General features: G+C 40.9%; 1 protein-coding gene and 1 long non-coding RNA gene across 9 annotated transcripts in view; one reads left to right on the forward strand and one right to left on the reverse strand.

The window, feature by feature from the left end:
- Nucleotides 1–737: 737 nt before the first annotated feature.
- LOC308470746 lies at nt 738–1,673 on the reverse strand. The gene is made up of 2 exons (XR_013982624.1): nt 1,541–1,673; nt 738–1,376 (listed from the first exon to the last, which is right to left on the reverse strand). It is a non-coding gene; the product is annotated as an uncharacterized lncRNA (long non-coding RNA).
- The window catches only part of MAP2K4 (mitogen-activated protein kinase kinase 4), a 48,276-nt gene continuing 25,021 nt past the window's right edge, over nt 1,552–24,806 (forward strand). For 2 of the 8 annotated variants that reach the window (XM_080993782.1, XM_080993786.1), the window contains exons 1-2: nt 1,556–2,309; nt 19,228–19,327. In XM_080993782.1, coding sequence (XP_080849908.1) covers nt 1,571–2,309; nt 19,228–19,327 — 839 coding nt within the window. In that variant the 5' untranslated portion in view covers nt 1,556–1,570. Of the gene's footprint in view, nt 2,310–10,963; nt 10,997–18,201; nt 18,226–19,227; nt 19,328–24,806 lie in introns of all 8 variants that reach the window. The other 6 variants (XM_080993783.1, XM_080993779.1, XM_080993784.1 and 3 more) reach the window with 6 other exon arrangements.

Consider the following 24,806-nt stretch of genomic DNA (forward strand, 5'->3'; position numbering starts at 1 on the left):
TCCAGGCAGCTGTCAAGTGAGAACTGGGCACATCAGTTCTTGCACTGTGGACAGATTTATGCTGGCATGACCTTTCATATACATGAAACCAATTAAATATGCTTCTTGAGGCTTTTATTTGCGTTTCCTTTCCTGGATTCCAGCTAATTGGGAAGTGTTGGCCAATTACACTGGAAAATTATGCTGTGACCCTAAACACATACTGGTCCCAGGCTGAATGATACACAGCTATTTCTTCAGTGGAGCTTCCAGGCACATTGGAATAACCATATTTCTGGAAAATTACATATTAGAATCGGGCTGCAAACCTGTATTCATGTACTGGAGTTGCAAGCCCCAATGAACTCAACGGGTAGGCATGCATAATACTGCATTGCAAACAGGGCTTACATCCAAGTTAAAAGTTTAAGTACTATATGAGCTTTTAAATTCAAATTAATGGAAAATTGATAGGAAGAAGTAGGTACCATACAAGATTTCACACTTGGGCTATGTCAGTATGAGGAGAAGCACCATAGGGAAGAGACAAAAGGGGCCACTGAGAACTTTGGGATCAGGTTTGATGAGTTTCAGCATGGTAATCTTAATTCTGCAAAGGTGGAAGAAAACAAACGAAGAACTACCTCTTATCTCATTGAATAAACATTGAATAAACATGGGAAGGATAAGATTTATTTGCAGAAAAAAGGAAATAGGATAATTCAGGATTTAATGGAAGTGCTTGGATTGGAACATAAGCATATGGGACAAATTATTTATTTAAATACAATTATATTCCACCTGTTTTTCAGAATAAAAAGGTTACCAAAAAACAAAACAAAAAAGATTGCTGTCCCTATTTTTCTTTTTTTAAAAATCCACATATGTTAGTATCAGGAAAGGCAGGTCATATGTGAACACAATTCTTGTTATTCCATGTGATTCTTCCATAAACGTCTTGTAGCTTTATTTGTGAACATATTCCAGAATGCTAAACCCACAAAGAAGATATGTGATTCATTTTATATAGAAATGTCTTTTCATTCAACATTGCATCATTTGAAAGAATCAGGAAGTAATTCTAAGCTATAATCTCATTTGAGGTACTTAATCACATATTAATCACTATATTTCAAGATACAATGTTTTGTTATCTAGTTGCAAAAGATTCGGGAGAGTTATGGAAAAGATGTAAGTTGTTGGAATAAGTTGCTTGCTGCCGTGGCTCATTTACCAGGATAGGGGGAGGCGAGCAAATAGGTGTATAAAATTAAGCGCAGTAGAGAACGCTAAACTAGACGGACCTTCCGTCTGATGCGGCAAGGCTCTCCTCATATGCGGAGAAAGAAGAGAGCGGGTTTCTCTCTCTCATAATACAGGTACTAAATCCATTAAATCTGAAAGATAGGAGGTTGGGGGGATGATGCAGGACAGACAATAGGAAGAATCTCTTCAGCCCGTTTAAAACCACCGAATTCGCTGTCACAACATGAGAGAGATGGCCGCCAAACTGGGCTGCTTTAGAAAGGGGATTAGACCAACAAGGCGGCCAATGGCTAACCTCTCGTCGCTATTGCCGCCAGTCATCTGAATGACCGGCTTCTGGTGCATCTGCGAGTCGGGGAGAACGGGGCTGTGGCGGCGGGGCATCAGCTTCGCCATTGTGGGAGGCGGCGGGTGCAGGACTAGCCGGATCCAGCTGGGTCTCTCCTCCTCGCGCCTTCTTTTCCTGCCTCCCTCCCTCTTCCTGCGTCTTTTTGGGCGAAGCCGTCGGAGGCATCATCCGTCCCGCCCGCTGCCTGGGAGGGGTTACCCTGATGCCGCGAGGGTGGGAGGGGACGAGCGGACGGCGGAGGCTGCAAGCGGAGCCCCAGTAGCGCCGAGAGAGAGAGAGAGGGAGGAGGAGGAGGAGAAGGAGGACGGCGACGACGACGACGACGACTGGCGGTGGTTTGGGTCGGTCGGGGCCAGGGAGGCTGGCGCCTGTTGTCGCGCGTCCCGGCTCCGGGTGTCCCGCCAGCTGCCTGCTGGGGCTGAAGGGAGCAGCGAGCGGGGCAGGGAGGAGCAGCAGCAGCAGCAGCAGCAGCAGCGCGCGGGCGAGGAGCCGAGGGCGGGCGCGCGGGACGGGCAAGGAGGGGGTCGGGTCCGCTGCTCCTCCGCTCCTGCTGCATTGCAGCCTCCCTCCTCCTGCCGTCCGTCCCCTTCTCCCTCCTTCCCTCCCTCCCTCCCTCCGCGTCTGGCGCGCTGCACAATGGCGGCTCCCGGCCCCGGCTCTGGCTCCGGCGGCGGCGGGTCCCAGGCGGCGCACACGACAGTCAGCAGCATGCAGGGTAAGGGAAGCGCGCCTGGGGAGGAGCGGCGGCGGCGGCGGCAGCCGGGCCCGAAGCGACGCCCGCGGAGCCTGCTGTAGGCCGCGCGGCGCTTCGCTCCCTTCCAACCCTCGCCGCCCACCACACGCTCCCCGCCTGGCTGGCTGGCTGCGGGGACGGGAGGGGGCGCCCGAGCTGGACCAGGCCTCGCCGGAGACCGAGAGGCCTCGGCCGCCTGGAGTTCTCCAGCGAAGCCGAGAAGAGCCACTTTCCCGTGTGGGGCTCCGCTGGGTGGGAGGGGGGTGTGGTGTGTAGGGAGGGAGGGAGACGAGGAAAGCGGGGCGGCGGCGGGGAAGCTGCGTGTGTGTGAACAGGCGCTTCCGGGCGGCAACACGGGTAGGGGTGCAGTTGGGGGTGGCGGCTATACGTGTGCATAGATGTACGTGTGAGGGGAAACTCGGGGCCTTCTACCTCTGCCCGGGGCATGTGGGCGGTTTCCGGGTGATGGGAGTAGCCACGGTTCGGGGACTCATCCCGGGGTGTAAGCCTGGGGAGGGTGTGGGGAGCCTAATCGCCAGGGCGTGATCACTACTGGGAAAACAGAATTAATAAGCAAAAAATACGAGGCTGACGTCTGGCTGACTAACGAAGGTATGTGTCGGAAGAACGCATGCGTTAAGGTCGGGGGTAGAGGTAGCATGTCCATGTTGCTCATGTCTGCTCAGAAGTAAGTCCTGTTGAGTTCAAGGGGATTTACTTTCCGGTCCGTGTGTACAGGATTGCAGCCTAATTGCCCTTGGGGTGGGGTGGGGGGTGTAGGGGTAAACAAAAACTAAGTCTGTGTAGGCCCCATAGATTTAAAGCACCTCTCTAAGAGTCCTGAGAACCTTATAATTTAACCCCCACAGAGCTACAGTTCCCAGCACCTTTACGGATTACAGTCCCCATAAATTGGTGGCGTGTTTGTGTATGCTTTAAATGTATGTGTCTGGAGTCCATAAGTGGTTTTTCTGTAGGCATGCAGGGGGAAAGTGGTCTTGTGTGTTTTTTAGGAGTGCAATATGTAGGTAGATTAGATGTGAGGCCTTTCTGACATTGAAGTTAGGCGGTGGTTTTGGTTGAATGGGGAATGCATAACAGTGAGTGCTTCTCTACTCGAATAAAGGGAGTACTGTATCAGATTATTAGTAGGTGTGCTTGTAAATAAGGAGGATGCAGAGTGCATGAATGTGAGATGTGGATGGAAAGTGCAAGGTCCTTTTCTCAGCGTCGTTGCATATTGAGCAAGTGTTTTTGAGAAACAGATGTTGGCTTACCACCCCATAATTCTGATTATGCCCATAAGAAACCTCTCTGTGTACCTACTAAATTTTTGGAGAGGGGACACTTTGATACCTATGTATATTTAACAAAATAAAGCTGAAAGTATATCTTAATATTTACAATGTAAACTCAACACTGTTTTCCTAACAACTCCATTTAATACATCGAAGCTAAAATTAGTGGTATTTCCAGTGAAATGAGTATAGGATTAGGTTTGTACTGTTGAAATAATGAATGGTGCTGTGTGACACCAGTGATGCTGTTTTAACACTTAATAATCAGTTCTCTCCTCCCACAAATGTGTATGATCACTCACTGCAGTATCTTGGGACACGGTGTTCTCAGGATTGGCATATAGCTTTCGAACCAGCTAACCTGGAAAGCCTGTTACGTCCTGCAATGTACAGGATTTTGGACATAACTGATAGCAATTGAAGGGACTCTCTAGTAGGAGGACTGTGAAAGACATCTGGAGAGCTGCTGCCAGTCAAAGTAGACAATACACAGAGGGACTGGTGGTCTGACTCAGTACAAGGCATCATCACCTGCTCATTATATGCTAGGAAGCTGCCCTTGCCACTTTTCAGCACCAGCCTATGTACATGCAGCAAAATGCTCATGTTCGCAATTGTCAAATACCTGTATGTTGTTTGCCTTCTATTTCATGTATAGAAGTGCTTCCCATATAGGGATTTTGTTGTGTTTGAAGTATCCTTCATAGATACATACAAACACCAGACTAGTAAATGTTGCTGAGCTTTACTGCTGAGTTGGCACTGGACACTAACCACCACCTTTTTTGGGTGTGTGTTACAAAGTGTTCAAGGTCAGTATCTGAGAAACTACATATATATTGTTATATATAACTGCAAAGCTATGTAGACTTCTCTCTTAAGCTGCATTAGATGGAGTAAAGTACAAGTATAGGGAGGTGTTTGCTTTTTATTTACACTCCAAGTGCTCTTGATTAGGTAATTATATGAGAGGCAGATTGTTCATTGTACAACTCTGATGGTCCTGTAAGCATCTCACAATTTTGTTGCAATATATTATTTTGTTGTTTAGCACCTGGAAGTGCAGTACCACACTCACTGAGTTTCTGTGGGTAACAAGAAAAATGTTTGCCAGATGCTGCTGGCATGTTTGGCCTAATACTTGGTTAGATCCTCAAGCAATTAGATCCTTAATAGCTCTTGTAGCAAGAGACTCCCCTTATTGGGCTGTTTCTTGTTTGCTTAGTGTTTTAGTTTGGGATCTCAAGAGTGTTGATTGGTATATAGCAGGTTATTTGGCTTTTCCTTTCCTTTTGTTTTTAGGCCGTTAAATACTCCTAGTATTATTCCCAATTAACATTCTGTGTTAACATGGGAAGGATAGGAACACACTCCATACTCTTGTAGTAGAAACGGTACTATGAGCACCTAGGAGTTAACTCTCAATAATACCCATGCATTTGGGTGCTCAAGTAAACCAGTATGTTATGATATTTGAATTTTGATTACTCACCTGGGTAGTCTTGCGGTAAAGAGTGTTTGTTCCTCTGCATATTGGAAAACAGCCCACATTGAAAGGCAGGACTTCAGGCTGGTTCCCACATTATGGTGTTAAGTAAGGGAAATGGCTTTCGAACCACTCTTTTGCCTAAAATATGCAGGATATCTATTTTTAACCCTTAACTTTGGTTGTTGCAAAGTAAAAGTTTATTGCAAGGGTTTGCTGAACCACTCTGTGAACATCACCTGTACTTGTGTCTTTCTAATGAGTAGCACATTTGAATCGAAATGAATGATCACAGCAATATGTTACAGGTGTACATTAATTACTTAATGTAAAATCACAATATGGGAGATGACCTTTAGTCTTGTATAGAACCAGTTCTCTTCACCAGACTGCAGACTGCGCAGATGTACTGCTCTTTGAAGGAAAAAAACAGTTGGTTTTCTTCTATCCTGCCTTTCTGCCTGCTTTCAGTGTTAGAAATGTAAGTATTCATTCCTGGCAAGAAACTTAGCTGGTGATTTTATTGAAACTCATCACCTAATTCGTTCAAAGGCTATGATGAATGAAAACTAGGAAATTTTCATTATTAAATCAGTATGGAAAAATCTTGTATTTGTAATTCAATACAGTGTATCTCTCCTCACTGAGATCTACTGAGTCCAGGTGATGTGCATAGGACTGCAGCCTAAATCATTGGTCTGAGTCAGCTTCATTTCTGTGCACTTGTTTTGTAAAAAAAAAGCTGTGTTCTCATTGCTGGTTATATAACCATCTTAAAATTGTTGATTTTGAATTGAATTGAAAGTGCCTACGCTAGATTTCAAAAAAATATGATGTAGGGCCATAGATCATAATCTTTTCAGGTTTATAATCTTTTCAGGTTTTTCCTTGTGCTTCTTTACTGAATTAAGAAATCCTAAACAACTCCTTTTTACTCAAAACTTGTATCATACTGCATTAGAAGCAGGGCTTTTTTTCCAGCCAGAACTCCCCTGAACTCCGTTCCGGCACCTCTCAGGTGGGTGCCATTGCTATTATAATATAACAAGGGAGGCGTTCATGGTGAGTTCCGGCACTTCTTTTTCTCGAAAAATAGCACTGATTAGAACTGTGAGCATGAGCAGAATTTGAGGAGTTGTGTTGTATACATAACCTTGTGAAAAACCTGTAGTTCTCTTTTCAACAAGGTATTAATAGACCAGTGGGCCTGTTTAGACCCCAGTTCATGTGTTGATACAGCAGTAAATAATGTGTAGCGCTCATGCACACAAGAGCTTCCTCATTTACCTGCGGCAGGGTGGCATCCCATTACATGCAAGGAGCTACCCATCACTAAGAGCTCCATATGAGCATTGGAGGTCCTGTGAGTCTGTAGATCAGAGCAGTGAATTGTAATTAAATGTCAGAAACAGTCCTGTAGATCTTTCTCTATCCATATGCCTAATTCAATTATAATAATAATAGATAAGTTCCTATAAGTCATGCTGTGGAGTTGAGTTTGGCACTTCTCCTTCCCAAGATTTATTCAGATGGTAAGTGACATACTACAGCAGTATCTAGTTCAGTTCACTCGTACCATTTCCCCTGTGTCATTTCCCACAACATAGGTTTTTGTTGCATAAATGTTGTATAAGTGCCAGCATAGGAAGATTTCAGTCAAGAACTCAAGTGGATGTTCTCCTCACATAGGAAAAGTGGACCTTTAGTGTTACCAGCTAAAAGCATGTGAAGAGTGCATTAGCTTCTTCTTGAAGTGAACTGTTGGAAATTGATTGATTTTGACCATATTTCTGTTCTGAATGAAATACTTTGTTATACCACTATATTGCTTCACTTGGAAAATGTTTTTGTGCATTCCAAGGTTAAAGACAATTTAGTGCTCGGAAAGATAATGCAATACTAGGTGTGTGCCCCCCCCCCCAAGACTCCATGGCTTGATTCTCATCCACAGTCTTATCAAGGGTACTTGAGATATATAATACTATATATTCCAGAAAGTCCCAACTGATTGAATGGATGGTAAAATGGCAAATGCAGGTCAATGTGAACAAGAGTAAAGTGCTGCATGTCATGACGACAAATAGTAATATTAATATTAAACACATGTTCCCGGAGTCTGAGAACAGGACAGAGGCCTTGGGGTCGTAGTGGATAGCTCAATGATAATACAAAATCTAGCTATGATGGCTCCATAGTTGGAGGCATTAATGCATCTGAATACCAGTTGCAGGAAACCATGGGGTGGTGTTGAATGCTCTTCTGCTTGTCTCCTGCTTGTGAATTTCACTTGGCATCTGGTTGGGCATACTGTGACTAGGATGCCAGACTAGATGGGTCATTTTTCTGCTCCAGCAGGCTCTTCTTATGTTCTTAAATCTGCACGGGATTATAATTTGTAGGCAGGTTCTTCTGAAAGGCTCAGAATCATAACATGTTTCTAGACCTCATGCTTTTAGAAAATCTTGGAAACATGTAGGCAGACTTGAAAAACTTTATAATGAATTGGATGTTGTATTGGTTCCCATTAGTTAATGAATACACCCTCTTTGTTCTTGGACCATGCCATCTAATACCTATCTTTTTGCTACTATGTTTTTGTTTGTTGCTTGCTTCTGATGTTCCTTGTGCCCTCTATATTTACATCTGACAACTTTATTTCTTCATTTTAGGCCAAAACAAGTTTCTTCAGCCCATCCAAATTTTGAAGTTAACATAAAATAAAAATAATAAGACAGTTGCTCTCTATAATCTGTGTTTAGAATTCAGATGTGTCCTGTCCCAGAGGAAACTAGTTAGCAGAAACAAGCATTGCTCCCTTTACAGCCAAAAAGTTCTTGATTGTAATAACAGAATGGAACATTCTGAAAGGATGTCATCTACTTTACTGAGACCATCTTGGTTACTTTCCTATAGTCCTTTGCTTTTTAGCTGATTTGGCTAGCTTTTTTCTTTCTTGCCTGAGGCTCTTGCTGAGCTTAAGTACCGTATCTTCTGGATTTGTTCATTCATGATCCTTTTCTCTGACTCGAGAAAAGATGGCCAAACTTTAGAAAGTGTAGCTTTCAGTGCTGGATTGCAAATTATGTCAAATGTTAAGCTGTATGAGTAGGCTCAATGTGCTTCCAAGCTGTTGTCAAATGCCAGAGTAGATTCTTTCCTTTTGATTTGCATATGATTCCAAATCCCTTGTTTTCAACTTGCAACTGAATATTTGCATAGACTTGTTTTGGCTTCTTTCTTGGGCTAGTTATGGAAACTCAATCAGAACCAGCAACCAATTTTTTTTAAAACAACTTTTTAAACTAGGTAAATTTTACTTCAGAATATCTGGAGATTTTATCTGTTCCTGCATCTTATCAGAAAGGAACAAGTATGTTAGTCCTCTGTCCTAGAGTTTTCATTATTATTTTTTCCAGATTGCATATACTCAGTAACAGACATTGCTTGTACTTTTCAGTCAAATATCTAGGGGTGTTCCTTTTTTACTCCTATTCTTGGACAAGATGGTCACTCATTTATTCTGTTTCATGTGTAAAAGCATTGAATTTTGTGCAAATTTTCCTTCAGCCGGGCTGTGGTATTTGGTAGAAAAGCCAGCTCAAACCTTTTGGCAATGTCCAGTGAAGTTTTCACTAGCTCAGGGATTTCTGCTAGTGAAACAGAACTTATCCCTCTTCTCCCTGTGTGCCCCTCCCTGCAGTCTCCCCAAATCCTCTTTGCAGGGTTGGGAGAATCCTCAGAACACATTAAGGGTGCAAAAGGGTGGGGATATTGGGGGAGAAGAGGGAGGGGAAGTTCCACTTGGCAGCCAGAAGTCCTTGCACTAGCAAAAGTACTTGATTAGATTCTGCTCTTTATTTCCAAATATGTTTGTGACGTGCCTCAAAGAGTAGAGAAGGTGGCATTTGTATCTGTGTTTTTTTCTTTCTAGTTTCTAAGTTGAGCTGTATATGAATCTTACTGTAAAAGAGAAAGGTAATACCGTATTTTTCTGTTTATAAGATGCCCCCATGTATAAGACTATTTTGGGGGACTCCAAATTAAGAAAACACCCCTCAGCACTACCCGTTTATAAGACGAGCCCCAATTTTAAACCTGATTTTTTGGTAAAAACAACCTAGTCTTATACACAGAAAAATACGGTATACTTGCAGAAAAACACCCAGTTTAGACAGACGCAGCTGACACTGTGTTAGAAGCTATCAGCAATGCCTTAATAAAACGTTCTCTGCTTATATCATACCAGATAGTTACTTCTTATCTTGGACAGAATGGCATCATTCACACATCAGGTGAAGTCCAAACAAACTATGATGTGAAGCCAAGATTTGTTCTTGGCTTCCTGGCCATGGTTTGCCTAAGTGAAACAAATCACAGCTCCCAGTTCAGACAAAATACTAATGCAGGGATTGCAGTTTGTTGCTCCTGCTCGCCATAGGAGAGGAGCAAAGTGAAAGCAGTCTCTGTGTTCACAAAAAACTATAGTTAATGTGCAAATTGGGCCATTACGTGTCAGATAGTAATGGAATATAGGTTGGCCAATCAGTATAAGTGATGACATGCTAAATGAAAGCTCCATGATTAAAGGCAAGTTTTATCTGATTCCTTGCGGGGGGGCAGAGTGTGGCTATTACATTCATGTCTTGCCTGTGACTTACCTATGGTGTCTTGTTGGTCCCTACTAGAGACAGAATGCTGAACTAGGTACATCACTGGTTTGTTGCAGCAAGGTCATTATGTTGTACTCAATGATTATGGCTGAGCACAGAAGGCTGTCATTTTCACCATTCACATTTATATACCTGTGAATTTTCACGAGTGCAGCTAGTATAAACCTATCCTCTCAGTTGACCATTGGGCTTCAGCTAGTTGTGTATTGAAAGAAAGAAATGAATGCAGAGGGTCAAGTGCCCTATAGTTTCATGGATTACTATGCAGGCCTCAACAAGTCACTGTTTTCTCAGTTCCACTTCTGCAAGTGGCAAAATATATATATACTAGCATGTTACATTTAAAAAGTCATATGTGACTTCCAGTGTTTTGTGAATGCATTATCCACAATTTTGGGGCAAACATGAATCTTCATATTGGGCACAAAATGTAGCAACCTGAATTTCTCATGTCTTATTTAAAAATAGGATTATTATTTATGTTCAGAGAATGCTTAAGAGAAACCTCAGAAACCAGAGAACGACTCAACAGGATTTTCAGTGGGGAGGGATTGAAGTATTAGTACCTTGGATATGTACTTGCTCCTCCTTACAACTAGCAAAAGTGACATAAATTATGCAAAAAAGTAGGCAAATTGGGTTTATCTGCATTATTTAGACAAGCTGGAGAAACAACATCTGTCTGTCTCTAAAACTAAGTCAGATATAATTCTGCAGTGAATGGTGAAAACAGACAGTGATACTTGCACATGTACAGTATACCCAGAAATACAAATCTAATATTGGGAAGCCTTCATGATTTGTGTACTTATTTAACTTTGGAAAGTACATGTGGGAAACTTCCTAGCAAAATCACCATTTGTTCTTAACATTTTGTTTAAAGTTAATAACAAACTAATACTTAACCTCTGTAGCTGACCTGATCTGGACAGCCACCTGCTGATGCTTTACTGATGTTTTGGACAGTACTGTATAGTACAACTTTGACTTTTCCAAAAGGTATTAGATATTGACAAGAAAACAGGTTATTGGAGTAATGTCTTTGCAACTCAGGCAGTGATTTAACCTTTTACTTGGTGTTTGAGGGTGTTTTTTAAAAATGAACATGAAATGTGATTTTTAAAGGTTGTGCAAATATCTATTTTCCAGAAAATGAACTAGAACTTATCTTTTTTGCTTTAGGCTTTCAGATAAACTTCTGTGAAAAAGCACAAAGTAAGCTACATGTTTTATAGTATTCTGCTATTTTATTTTACTTTATTTTTATATCATTCTTGGTACTGGGAATGTGTCCACTGTTGATCTAACTAACCTGCCATGCATTAATACATGGGCAGAGCTTCCATTTTTCATCTTGCTACCCAAATCTAATTCTGTTGTTCTGTCAATAATTCTTTAGTATCTCTTTTACTTCTTGGATAGTAAACTAGAGGTCGCATAGATAGTTGTTCCTAAATTGTAATGAATGAAAGATTTAAGACTTTTATAAAATGAAGTGGAAATATAGATATTTGGGGTTTAATGGAGTCTAACCACTTAGTGAAAAAGTAATCATAGGAACTGAGAGGATTATTTCAGTGGGGGCCCAAGTCACCTTCTTGTTTCTGCTCTTGTTTTAAAGTTTGGCATGAACTGCTTTGCATTGGCCTTGGTAGCGTGACACAGTAAACCAAACTATGGCTCGCATTCACTTTGCTCCTGCCCAGTCAGTTTGGTATAGCAGTGATGCCAAAGTTTGGCTTAAAAGGTCATCTGAAGGTGGGATTGTGCTTAAACTCTACACTCTTTAACTGTGATGTAGTCAAGAGCAAACCTTGGCTACAGACCATGATTAAGGAGGAGATAACTTAACCATAGATCAGTGTGTGGGTGATACACTAAGCCAACCTTGGCTTCATTGTTGTGCTGAGCTAAAATAATCAGGGATGATCAAAGGGGTTGCGTTCTCCCTGGGAGCTAGCATGTTTGTGGTAAGTCATGGTTTGGCTTAGTGTTACATGGGAATGTGACAACTGTCAAGCCATCAATCCAGCAGTGTAATGTCTAATCTGATTGGCACTGGCTCTCCCAAGATCTCATGGAACAGTCTTTCCCACTGCTACCTGAGATCATTTGAGTGGAGATGCCGAGCTTCTAACTTTTGTCATGCAAACCTTGTCCTCTGCGACTGAATCAAGGTATTTTACTATGGGGTCTGGTTGTAATTTAAATGACCCAGTAGTGCTCTCTGTGTACCTTTGGAATGATAACTTTTGAAAACATGACCGGATACATCATTTTGAAACTGACGTCTCTATAAAAGTCAGGAAAAATTGTCAGTCACTACCATCCCGTGTTTGGATGATTAATGGAAGCTCTGCACAATTAATTTTTTCATTGTTTCATTCTCTTATGGCATTCATTTTTTTTAAATTGCAATGTTCATTATATCGTTATGATTGCCTGCCATGCTTTAGTGGGAACTTTATTGGAGGAAAAAAAAACCAGCACTGCTAGCATTCCTCCCTGTCCCTTCTACTGGGTACACCTTGTATAGTTAAACACATCCGTCTTGCATTCAGGCTGCATATATTTTTCATTTTTATTTGAAGCTAATGGATATGCATATTTAATTTTGAAATGATGAAATGCTTGTAAGATGACTATTGATGCTTAGTGATTTGCTGCCTAAGGGTTCTAAAGATGATCCCTAGTAGGAGGATGGTAATCAAGAAATGCAAAACAGTTTGTGCCCCAAATATCGCCACCAGCCATCTAGACGATCAGAAATGTAGTTTGCCTCCTATTCCGGTTCCCCTGGGAAATGCTATTTTGTAGTCAGTTTGTAATGCATTTTGGCAGCACTAGAAGGGGGGAAACGACGACAAAGTAAACTGAAAAAAATCAAGCAGTTTCTGAGATACCTTGCATGGTGCTTTGGCGCCTTGTATTTTCCTGTCACAACGAAACATCTGTTGTTGTGTAGAATGCTGTTTTATTCTCTTGCGCCAAAGCAGTGCTGTCCCCATGGATTAGGAAGTGCTAGTTCTTAAAAGTGAGGGCCATAACAAAAATGAAGGTAATTTTTCAAACAAACAAATAGGAGCTGTGGGGGCTTCCAGATCAGGTCCATGGGGGCGAAGGGGAACTGTCTCTGCTGCGGCCCTGATCTAGATAAGAGGCCCCATAGCTACTACTGGTAACCACAGGAGGATGGGACCCAGGTTGAAACTAGGGCAGGGGTAGGCAACCTAAGGTCCGGGGCCCGGATGCGGCCCAATCCGGCCCGTGGATGGTCCGGGAATCAGCGTGTTTTTACATGAGTAGAATGTGTTCTTTTATTTAAAATGCATCTCTGGGTTATTTGTGGGGCATAGGAATTCGTTCATCCCCCCCTCCCAAAAAAATATATAGTCCGGTCCACCACATGGTCTGAGGGACGGTGGACTGGCCCACTGCTGAAAAAGGTTGCTGACCCCTGCACTAGGGTTAAAGATTCCCTTCTCCTTCCTGTAGTTCCAATCCAGTTTTCAGGAGTAGGAGTCTTCGTTCCTATTTACTATTTAAAAGTGAAATGAAAACCATCCTTTCTGTTTTGTCCCTGAGTTGTGGTCCCTCCAAGCAAGATGCTTGTGTAAATCAAGAGCTAATGCTTTAGCTTCTTTTTTCCTCTGGCTTCTTATGCTCTACCTATTGCTTGAATCTTTTGTCTTATGACTTCATTCTACAGTCACCACTTCGTGCCATTAAGGACTCCTGTTTTTTTGGGGGGGGGTGTAAGCAGATGGCTTCTTAAAAGATTAATGAAGTTGTCTATAGCAGTATATTTCTAGCAGAAATAATAAATGGGGACTGAGTAACTTGGGCAGCTGTGAAGGTCACAGCAGAAAAAGTAGCATAAGTAGGTAGACCACAGATTATTTGCATATTTTTATTCATAATGAGCAAAGCTTATAAAATTTGCATAAACCTTGTGGCCGTCAAGTCATAGTTCTTAGACATTTCAAAACTCTCCATGCCTCTGTTAATGCAATTTGCAGGCACTCCCTTCCTAAATACCTTTAATTAGAAATCAGTTCAAGTGATTTAAGTGGAACATCATTTCATGTAAGTATGCTTTAGGGAACATGTTCTAAAACTGGTGATATTTGTAATAATTCTGGAGGTGGCTAACAGTTGACAGTGGTTTTAATCTTAAGGCTTAGAAATATGGTCTTTCCTTGCAAACAAATATTTCCTGTGGAAACAAATATTATCCTGGTTATTTGTATTTTATGCAGCTTTTATATCTTAAAACTAACTGCATTAAAGAGTTTTGAATCCCCAGAAGATTAGAATTGCAACACAATCTCTCAAATCAAGAGATAGTATTAAATTGCCCCAGTTGGGGGGGGGTGTGTGTGTGAAAGAAATGGAAAGCTGTGAATGGGGCAGGATGATCAGCGATTTCCTACACAATGGAGGGTATGTTGGTGGTTCACTGGAGAAAGCATTAAGAATCAGTCCTGCCCTGACCACACTCATTTCTTTTCTCTGTGGACAGTATTCAACTAAATCTTGTGCTAGCATAAGGGAATTTCCCCTTGTTTCTTTCCCCCACATGCACCCCATGCCATCCCCAAATCCCTGAAGGATAGAGAAGAAACCCCAGAACAGATTTAGAGGGCATGCAAGTGGCAGATGGGGAGAACATTTCATTGCACAGGGTGAAATCCTTGTGCTGACCTTAGCACTATGCTTCACTTTAGCTCCACCTTAGCACTATGTTGAATACAGCTCCACACCTGCTAGATCAGTCAAGAACATAGCTCCCATTCCTGCAATCTTAAAAAATGTTATTCTAACCAGAGAGATTATCCCAATTTCCCCCCCATAACTAGTTTTGGCAGGAGGGTTACTTTCCATTCTCCTAAACATGTCAAAATTATTAACCCAATCTTTCCATCCATTCTTCCTTTCTGTAGTAGTTCTTTTCAAATGAGTTTCTAAAGAAGCAAACCTCTTATTAATCTGGCATGTCCCTGGTTCACACATGATCTATAATGATGGTAGTGTCCTGGCTGGGTTTTTAAAAAACCTTTCTCCTGTCTACACACTTAAGTCTTCATTCAGCGAGAAGGTGACTAGCTACAGAATTCTGGCAAACTCAAGAGACTCAGTGACTGATGAGTGCCATCTTCACTAAGGATGAGTTGTTAGGAATATGTTGCAAGAAGTATTTGGGGAGAGTACTACCAGAAATAACACACACAGAAGCCCTAGCAAATGGTACAATTAAGGCAATGTGAACACATGATGTGAACAATGCAGATGAGTGCACTAGCTCTGAAGTCACTTGTTCTTTCCAGGCTTCTAAAATGTGCATGTGTCTGCATATAAACAACCTTCCACACTTTATACATTTGCCTTCCATTTGCTGTAAGATGACTGAAACAGTGATGAAGGGAAGGGGTGGAGCAAGGAATGCTAGAATGCTCATCCTGCTTCACTCCCTATTATGCTTAAATTGACCGGACTTTAAAACATACTTTGGACTAGAGAAGTAGTTTCTTCAGTTCCAAATTAGTAGTGAGAGAAGAGCTAGAAGTTAAAATGTGAGACATAGGGACAAGACCTGGAAGGTGGGGATGGTTCTGTACATCCATCACAAATTAAGGAAGAGGCTTCTCCTATTTCATACTCTGTTCTGTCCTTTCCCCTTATTTGGAATCTCAAAAGGCAGACCAGGGCAGTGCTACTCAAAGTGGTGGTCCATGGATTTGTGCTTGTCTGCAAACCATCAGCTGCTGGTCCACAACAACTCCACCACAGCCCAAGTTGGGAGGGATGTTTCAGGGACCAAATATGGCACCAGTTCCTGGCACATCAGTGGGGTGCGAATTGCTGGTCCACCACAGCAGACAGTTTGAGAAACACTGGACTAGGGAATGCTTTCAGGACAGCTATTTTTCTGCTGTCTGAATACTTAGCTTTCAATACTACTCATGAAACAAATAATCAGAGCTTGTAAAGAATTTCTGTAAAGGGGAACAGTATAGTCTGGCATTACATTTAATATAGAGATAGTGTTTTTCATTGTGCCTTTTGGTTGAAGATCTTTAGGTTATACTACTGATATTTATTCCCAGCTCATCCATAACCAGGACAGCTACATGTACTATTTTTGTTAATCAATACGAGATTCTCTTAGCAAAATTCTTACACTGTGGTTTAAAAGAGGTCCTTCCTTCTCCTGCATAGCAAAGTGTTTTATTGAACTATGTGCTGCTTCACAACCCAACCCTCTAGAGTAGATTTTCTGTGGGAATGAAGGAAGGCTTGAATAAAATCACACGTCTCTTCTGCCTACTGGAGAATCCTCTGAGAAGAGCTACACTCATAGGATCTCTGGATTCAAGCTCTTTATCTTAGATCTATAATGCCTTATTTGTCTTTGTCATCACTAACTCGCATTTTGCACCACTGAAAACATTAACTCTTGGGAAGCACAAGAGGAATTGTCTGCTCAGCCCTAGAGTTGCCCTCCAAAGGGGCCAGGCAGCAGAATGTATTGATGTCCAAATGGCATCCTTCTAAATTATTGGTCCTAAAGCTAAATTCTAAACAGAAAATGTGGGAATAGTATGTACAGAAGACAGGTATGAATATGGGTTGGTTGTGCACAGCCTTCTATCTAGTCTTTTGGCTGGACTGTCTTTTTATTGATTTAATACCACTAATCCCCATGTCTGCTGTTGGGAGGAGCAGAGATCAGTATGTAAATCAGTGCAGTTCCCATGTTGAATGTGAATATTGAGTACGTGTACTGCATCCAACAACCAGTAACCTACAACAAGGCCTTATTCTTCAAATGTGATCATTTTTGTTTGTTTGTTTCTCCCAATTTTTCCTGGAACAGAATACAATGATGGCATTCGTGTACCAGGTTCTGGTCTTGTAACAGCATCATTGTAGTTTCTGGGGAAGACAGAAAAGGCAACCCAACTCTGACCTGCAATAACGTTATCTGCACCAACCTGGTGCATAATGTGTATATACAGAATCAAGGAACTGAACCCAACATTTATTTCATATGTACTGCTTAAATCTGTAGACACAGGCTAGGTCACAAAAATCAGGTTAGACTTTTAATAAAATAGGTATGGAGGCTTTTTGAGTGGGGTTTGTTTTTTTTAAGTAGAAGTTTTTTCTGTTCCAGGCATATCTAGAATTGCATTCAATTAGATAGGCTTCCCAGCTTTTAAGAATTAATAGCCCAATGTTGCAGGTGTATATGAGTTAATCCTCTTGTTCTTGCAGTATCAGAAATAGAGCCTTCATCTTCATTTCCTTGTGAAGTCACTTGGGAGGTATGAGGCTCTGGTGGTGTCACACAACAGTGTGATGTCAACGAAAGCTAGCAGAAATTACCTAACTAGCTTTAGTGTCATATATCCATAGACTTGGGTTTATTAATTGGGTCTTGTGGGGTTCCTCTGATTTGGGCCTTTCTGGTATTATCTGAACCACTAAGTTGCTGATACCATCTTTCCTGTTAGCATGCAGAAAGCGGTGAGGAAGATGCACTCCTGCAGTTGCTTTTAATCTACTGTTTAGATATGTCAGTGTAGAGTGGTATGATTGAGGCTTTGTGGTAAGCCATATGCCTTGAGCTTGTGCAAATGAAAAGTTTGAATTAGCTGCTATATATGTGCGTATGCATGAGTGTATGAAAGAACATGAGGGTAACAGAAGAGCAATACAGCAAAAACAACTTGAGGTTAAAATGCATGCCATGTTGGTTTAGTTGAATTTCTTGCTTACGTTAGATACTGAGATGCAGGGCCCAGGTGCTTAAGACCATACTGTACAATCCTATACATGTTGACTCAGAAGTAATTCCCATTGAGTTCCGTAGGGTTTACTCCCAGGTAAGTGGTTATGGGATTGTAGGCTAAATCTAGCAGGCAGATTTCTGAAGTGTCCAGTTGATTACTCTCCTGGAAATAAATCCCATCAATTCACTTCCTTGTTAAAGTGTGTTGGTATTGATGTGTCATATGCCAATCATTCCTGTGCATTGCAAGGGGTTTGAACTAGAGGATCCTCGTGGGTCACCCTGCAATTCTATAATTCTGTGATTGAATAACAGGAATGTTAATAAGCTGTTTTTAAAAACTTAGGTCAGTTCATTCATTCGCTAACAAAGGAAGTACATTATTTTTAGAAATACTCAAATTTTGCATCAGAATTTTAATTCTGTTATTGAGTTAGACAATTTAAATTCTTTTCCTCAATGTGTTAAAATAGATCAAGTTTAATCCAAACATGATTTCCATAACCTGTCTGTCTGCACAAAACATTTATTATTGAAGTTTGCTAAGTGGAATCTGTGCTATGGTGCCTCATTAATCTCCTTTACTTCTTCTCAAACTGGGGCTTCCTGCTTCCTTGACATGAAGACTGTTGCTGTGAGGAGATAGGAGGTATGAAAAACCAGACAGTCAGTAAACGTGGGGTGGCCTCGGCACACTTCATTGCAGAATACATGATAGTAAAATGTTTGATAGGCTCAACTTTAAGTTCAACTGCAGCTTTAACTTGCCACTTGCTATAGTTGTGAGATACAGCAATGTATTTATGCTTAGGTAACTTGCACACATTTATAGATGCTGTATGTATTAATATGCCAGCAGATTATTCTTCTTTTTAAGCGATGAGTTCCCCATTCCCCATTGGCTACAAAAAAAGCACATGTACACTTGCTCTTTCAACACCTACTGGCATGTGCAACTATGTCCTTACCCTCTTGCATTCACACATTCAGGCTTGCAGATACATGTGCATATGCTAGCATACTCCTATATGCGCACTGATCTACACATTCTTTCTCATGCCCAGAAATGTTTTCTCAGTTGCATGCAGACCTGCACATCTCCCTTCAGTAGGCAACAGTATTGGCTTGTTTTTGCTAGTTACTTTTGCTGGATTTTGTGACCCAGCTACATCACATAGTGGTAATTCAAGCTACAGTCAAGGCTGTATTCCTGCCCATTTTTATTGAACCTTGTACACATCCTATGTATGTTAGTGCTTCAGGATAATGAGGTGATATATTTTGACCATTGACCTAGCAATATTATCAAAAATATGAATACATGGGAACTATTTTGCGGCTAGCCACCAGCATTAAAGGAAGGGGTTCTAGTAGTATAATTGTAAAAACAAGGGCATTTGTAGACCAAAGAAGCTGTTTGTCAGATGCAGACTTGCTCAGCGGCTCAATTTGGTGTTAAGTGCAGAAGCCCTATCCAATGACTAATCTATTGATATTGCAATATTAAATGTTCATTGTTTATGTGAAATGTTTCATGTAGGGAAGAATATGTTATATTTTTTGGTTCTGGTTTATTTTGGATGCTTTCAATACAGTAATACATGTTCTCTTGCCGACAAGAGTGTTTTTTGTGTGTTTGTTTATCTCTCAGGTAAGCGCAGAGCACTGAAGTTGAATTTTGCAAACCCACCTTTCAAATCCACAGCGCGATTTACTTTGAACCCTGGAGTTCCTTTTCAGAATCCACACATGTGAGTATAAAGCCAGAAATTCCACCAGATGGAACCATTTTGAAGTAGGAAGATAAAGCACTTTCCTTTGTCACACAAATTTTGTAGGCAGCTCAAAAGATAAAATTGTAGTCTGGACTGAGACGTAGGATGTTCTGTTTATGTAACATTTTCTCATGTATTTTTGGAACTTCAAATAAGCTGTTTTACCTAAAGGCTTAAAGCAAGACTACTCCTTTGAACTGTACCAAAAAAAAAGTCCTGTCATTTGCTGGCATGTCATCTCCATATGGCAGGGGTAGCTTACCTGTGGTCCTCCAGATATTATTGGACCACAAGTTCCCATCAGCCCCAGCAAGCGTGACCAAATGTAGCCCCACGCTGCCAACCACAGTTTAGCCACTCCTGCCTTACGGTTAATCTCATTCACGGACTGCATAAACCTATGCCTGCTGCTTTTCAAGTTTGCAAAGTTTTTATTCCTGTATTTGTTTTTAAGATATTTGTGTGAGACATCTTAGTTTTAAAATTGAGGGGATTCTTTTTTTAGAAATCTAAGAGGTGGTGAGAAATTACTAGAACCCTAAGTCTCCAAGAAAGGTGTTAACGGACAGCCTTATATACAGGTTCAGTGTAAAGTGGAGTATCCAACAATTGGTTGTTTAATGCAGCAGAATGTCTCTTGAAATACAAGCCTTGTGTCCTCAGATCCACCAATCTGGACTGATGGGTGACTTCTCAGGCTGTCCAGTCAGCATCTCCTTTATATTCCCTTGTGAGGTTTTTGAAGTCCGGCAGAGTAAAAATCCTCAGAGCTTTGTGCCTGTCATTCCTCCAGTTGCTTGTACTTCCTTTGGACAATTCTGACATGTATGTGTGTCTGTATGTTGCGGCTTTGTTCATATAGCTCAGAGCTTTCTATTTCCCATGAATATATCAGTTTCATTTCCTTATTAAGAAACTCTTCCTTGTTTTGATTCTAAAGCTATCCAAGTAATTATAGATGGACTTTGGAAAAGTATTCCTGTTACTTATAAGGTCAGTTCTGAAAACCAGAAGATGCAGCTATTTCAGTAGACATTCTTATAAGATGTCCAGTTTCTCATCCAAAAAGAAGAGAAGCAAGGTTCAGCCTGCAGAGTTCTGGCATCCAGCAGTTCCACCATTTATAAAATGCCATATTAATTTAAGGACTTAGGACTTACTCCCCATGTTAGAATATATAAGCTAGCTGGACACAATCTTTTCACAATAACCTCATCGGTCCTTTCTCTATGTAGTGGTTCTGCACAACTTTTGTCTTTCAACTTTTTCTCTTTGATAGATTTCACCTTCTTAAGACCTTTATTCTTAGTAAGTTAATTCATCACCTTCTGGTGACTTTCTTTAATAGTGATATTTTTCATTCAGTGGCTTTCTGAACTGGAATTTCTGTAGATAATAGCTGTTCTTTTCTGGCAGTTCTTCTTGCATCTAATAATAAAATCCCTAATTTCAGGCTCATCAGGCAGCTGGTGGTATTGCTTTGAACTTAAGACTATTTTGATAAAGTAGGTTGGGCAAGGGGAGAAATAAGTTTTTTCTGCAACAGCCAGCTTCCCAAATATTGTGTTGGGGGTTTTTCTAGACCACCCACTGTAGAGATAAATATATCTTACATTTGACACTGAACATCATCAATAATCTGTTTTGAGAATAAACTTGTTATGTAGTCTGTGAAAGGAAGCCTGTTTCTATCATAAAAATTGTGTTGGGTAGTTCTTTTGAAATAGGAAAGGCTTGTTTTATCCATTTGTCCCCCTCACCTTTACAAACTCCTCATTTAGTATTTAGGCTGCAATCCTGTACCAGCTTACCTAGGAACAAGCCCCACTGAAGTCAGAGGTGCTTACTTCTGAGTAGTCTTGTCTAGCATTGCACTGCGAGTGTTCAGTGGTTAATTTTTTTATCATCTTATGTCTCAGATTTATGAAGGCTTTCTTAGGAGCTGGTATGTTAACAAGCAAGGATCATAACATCTAAAAAAATCTCAAATTCTTTTTGAAAATCTTTTGCTAATATGGGTTTTTCTAATATGTCATTCTTCTTCTAGACACCTTTTCTTGTGTTGGATATTTACTTTGTTACCTGTTATGGAAGTCCATATGTGCTATGAATGAGGCCATTTGTTGTTACTGGATTAAATCTTGATTTCCAGTCATTGTAGATAGTGTTTCATTAGTTGGTGGTTATTCTTCATTCTGTATAAAAGAGCAGCCTAAACATAACTCTGTTGATTAGATTTTGGGGATGTAGTTTGTCATCCCATTCATCTAGATGGGTAATGCTGAAATTTCAGAGAGGATATTTTCTCCTGTGGAGGCTAGGCATTTGGGCTCAGTTTTGAAGGCTTTATCCTATTTTTCTAAACGATTGAAAATGTTGGACGATTTGCTTGATCTTTGTGTCCTTAAAGCTAATGGCAGTCATTGGTTATACTGCTCCTTACCCACATTTAATTGCCCCTTAGGCATACTTTGTTGGGTTCACAGGTTGTGTTCAGGGGCTTCAGTGATGGAATTTTCAGATAAGAAATTGCAGCTTTTATTACAGGCAGGTTGAGGAAAGGAATGTATCTTCTTTAAAGCTCTTCGTTCCAAGATTTTCTCTGTCCAGAATTCAGCTGCCCCCCAAAAAACAGCTATGGAGGAGATTACCAAAACACATTGTTCAGGTGAAAAGTGGTTTCAGAAGGAGATAAATATACTTGGTGATAAGTATCAATGTGTGCTTGCGGGCTTCTCTGTTTATAAGGAAGAATGGTTTTAGCATAATGTTAGCTTTCTTTCTGTAGAATTTGTGGTTGGCTACTTTATTCAAGGTGAAGCTGCCTGGTTTGTCCTGCAGCTATATGTAAATTAGGCATAAAGCTTTGCGGAAAACTGCTGCCAGTGTGCCCACCACCAGGTTAGAGTTTATTCACACTTTATTGCACCGTCTTGTGCCTTCTCCTGTCACCTTGGCTAGATAAGGAGCAGAGTTCTTTATGTGTGTTCTAAAAGTTACTTTATGTGCTAACATTGTGGTTAAAATGATGTTACATACATGTAATTGTAATATGTCTGTATTGGTCCTATAATTTTAACTTGATAAATTTAAGACTAGTTACTCTGACTTGATGTTTTTATGGTGTGTCTAGGTCCTTGCCAAAGCTTGAATTAAATCTCCTGAATTAGCAGTTACCTCATATGCCACATGTATATAAAGGCAACAACTTACTTGCGCATGTTTGTGCACATGCACATCAAATTGACCTGGAAGTGGCTGGAAAAGGAGGCATAATGGGGCAGAGTGGGCTTATGTGTGCTCCACCATCGTGCACTGTAACCTGGCACGCAACCCTCACACAAATCGAGGGTTGCCTGTAATTCTTTCTTCTGTGTAGTATAGATTGATAGAGATTCTCATTTTGTGTTTTGTAAACAGTCTAGTACTTCATTTTCATAGTTTCACCATAGAATAGCAACATAGCAACAACTTCCACAGTGGGAAGGTTCACCTGAGTCCTATGATAGATCAGTATTGTTACAACTCGCTCTTCCATTTCCCCTTCCTTTTTTTCTACCTCTGGCTTGGCTTGGGTTCTTCTGATTTGGATGGATTAGGGTCAAATTTTTCCCTACATTGATTGTAGATTATTCTGAAAGTTTGTAGAGGTGGTAGATATACAGTCTTCCATGCACATGAGTCTGTTGCTTAATTCTAGGTAAACTATACAGTAAGATACAGAATGCACAATAACATCTGTAGACCCTAGGGGCTGTTCTGGTACTGTGGTGATTTACATTTGACTCACAACTGTTGCAGCCCTGGTTGGGTATTTATATCATCTATGGAGCCCTGTTAATGAGTCCTGGAGGCTGCTAGAGTGAACCACGTTGAGACTAGAAATATTTCATGTTCCTTGGTGCTTTGCTCCCATATTGTAAAAGATCAGACATAAGAGTTTCTGCTTCCCAAAGGCACAACTGGGAGATACAACACTTTGCCAGAACAGCAGCAGGTATGCTTCTTCCCTGATGCAGTGCAGCTGTATTTGTTGCACAGTGGCTGCAGAGAGTGAGTGGGGAAAGCATGTACATACATGGCTTTCTTGAAAGTAAAAGGCCAGGTAAGAGTTTTTTCCAAGCTGGTTCTGCCCTGTTTACTGAGGTTTAGCTGCTTCAGCTAAAGCAGATTGGTAAGCTCTGGCATTCATTGGGGTGGAATCTACACACAGGTGAAAAACGTTGTGAAAATGCTTTTTCTAAAATCGTTTTGAAAAATGCATGGAATTTGCTATAGCTCAGTCGGCATCTAGTGTCACAATTGTATATTGCACTTTACAACACATTCAAAACATTTTGTTTGCAGCTGTATAGCTAAGTCCTCCAGATCTCTAGATTGTATTTGTTTGCAAGAAGTGAGATACAAACAGATACTTTCAAGCTGACCATCACCTTGTTACATTTCATCAGAAAGAATTCTGCTTAATTCGTGAACCCCAATAGTTCACAGTTCCTGCTAAGTCTTTTACACGGCACTTTTCTTGCTATACACTATAAAACTGACAGCATTGAGGGGAAGTGAATATGGCTGGAGAGCTCAAAAGGGGTTTGCAAGTGATCCAGATCAACATCTTTACTACGTTCATAAGTCATTAGTTTCTCTTTGAATACAGAATTGTTGAGGCCATCCAGGTTACATAGATGAATTGCATGTAGAGGAATAAGTTACTGCAGTTGGAGCATGGCTTCCTAAGATAGGCACTAAGATCCAAAGTGCACACTTCAACTTGATGAAGTTGAACCAAAGTTCTTGATTCTGAAGGCTGCAGCATGGACAGATTCTCAAATGGATGGCATTGCGTTAAATCTTCAGGTCTTAAAAAAACAAAATAAAATCAGAGCAAGGGAGATTTGGCCGTAATTAAATCATTTCTGCTGGAACATGACTTTAATCCCGAAGTACCTAATGATTCTGTGCATCTAGAATAGAAGAGGAAGTACTAGACTGGCAAGTTCCCCCTAAGCTTTCTTCTTCAGAGTACCTTTGTTGAACAGCCCCAGAATATTTTAAAACTCTAGCTGGAGAACTGCCCCCCCATGTCCTTTTCATGCAGCTTCAAACTTCCCCTCAAGGGTTGGGGCAGGCACCTTCCAACTCAAGTTTTTCTTTTTCCTTGACGAAGGTTCAGGATTTAGAAAAGTAAAATCTATGCAGAGAAAATTAATTCCAGTACATTTTTTTTTGACAAGAATTATAGAATTATTATATTTGAGTAAAGACTGTCTCCATGCCAACCATTACAGTTCGCTATATTTCACAATAGAGATCGCCGGAATGATTATCAGATATGGTGAGCTCATCTCCACTGTCTTAGACAAGGTTCCTTATCATTTTACTCTTCCGAAGGATGCTTTCATATACACGTTGCTTTAGGAACAGTGGTACAACCCTCGCAGTTGCCTAAGGCATTATT

This window comes from Podarcis pityusensis (assembly GCF_964106645.2).
Source record: "Podarcis pityusensis genome assembly, chromosome: 2".
Taxonomy (NCBI): Eukaryota; Metazoa; Chordata; class Lepidosauria; order Squamata; family Lacertidae; genus Podarcis; species Podarcis pityusensis.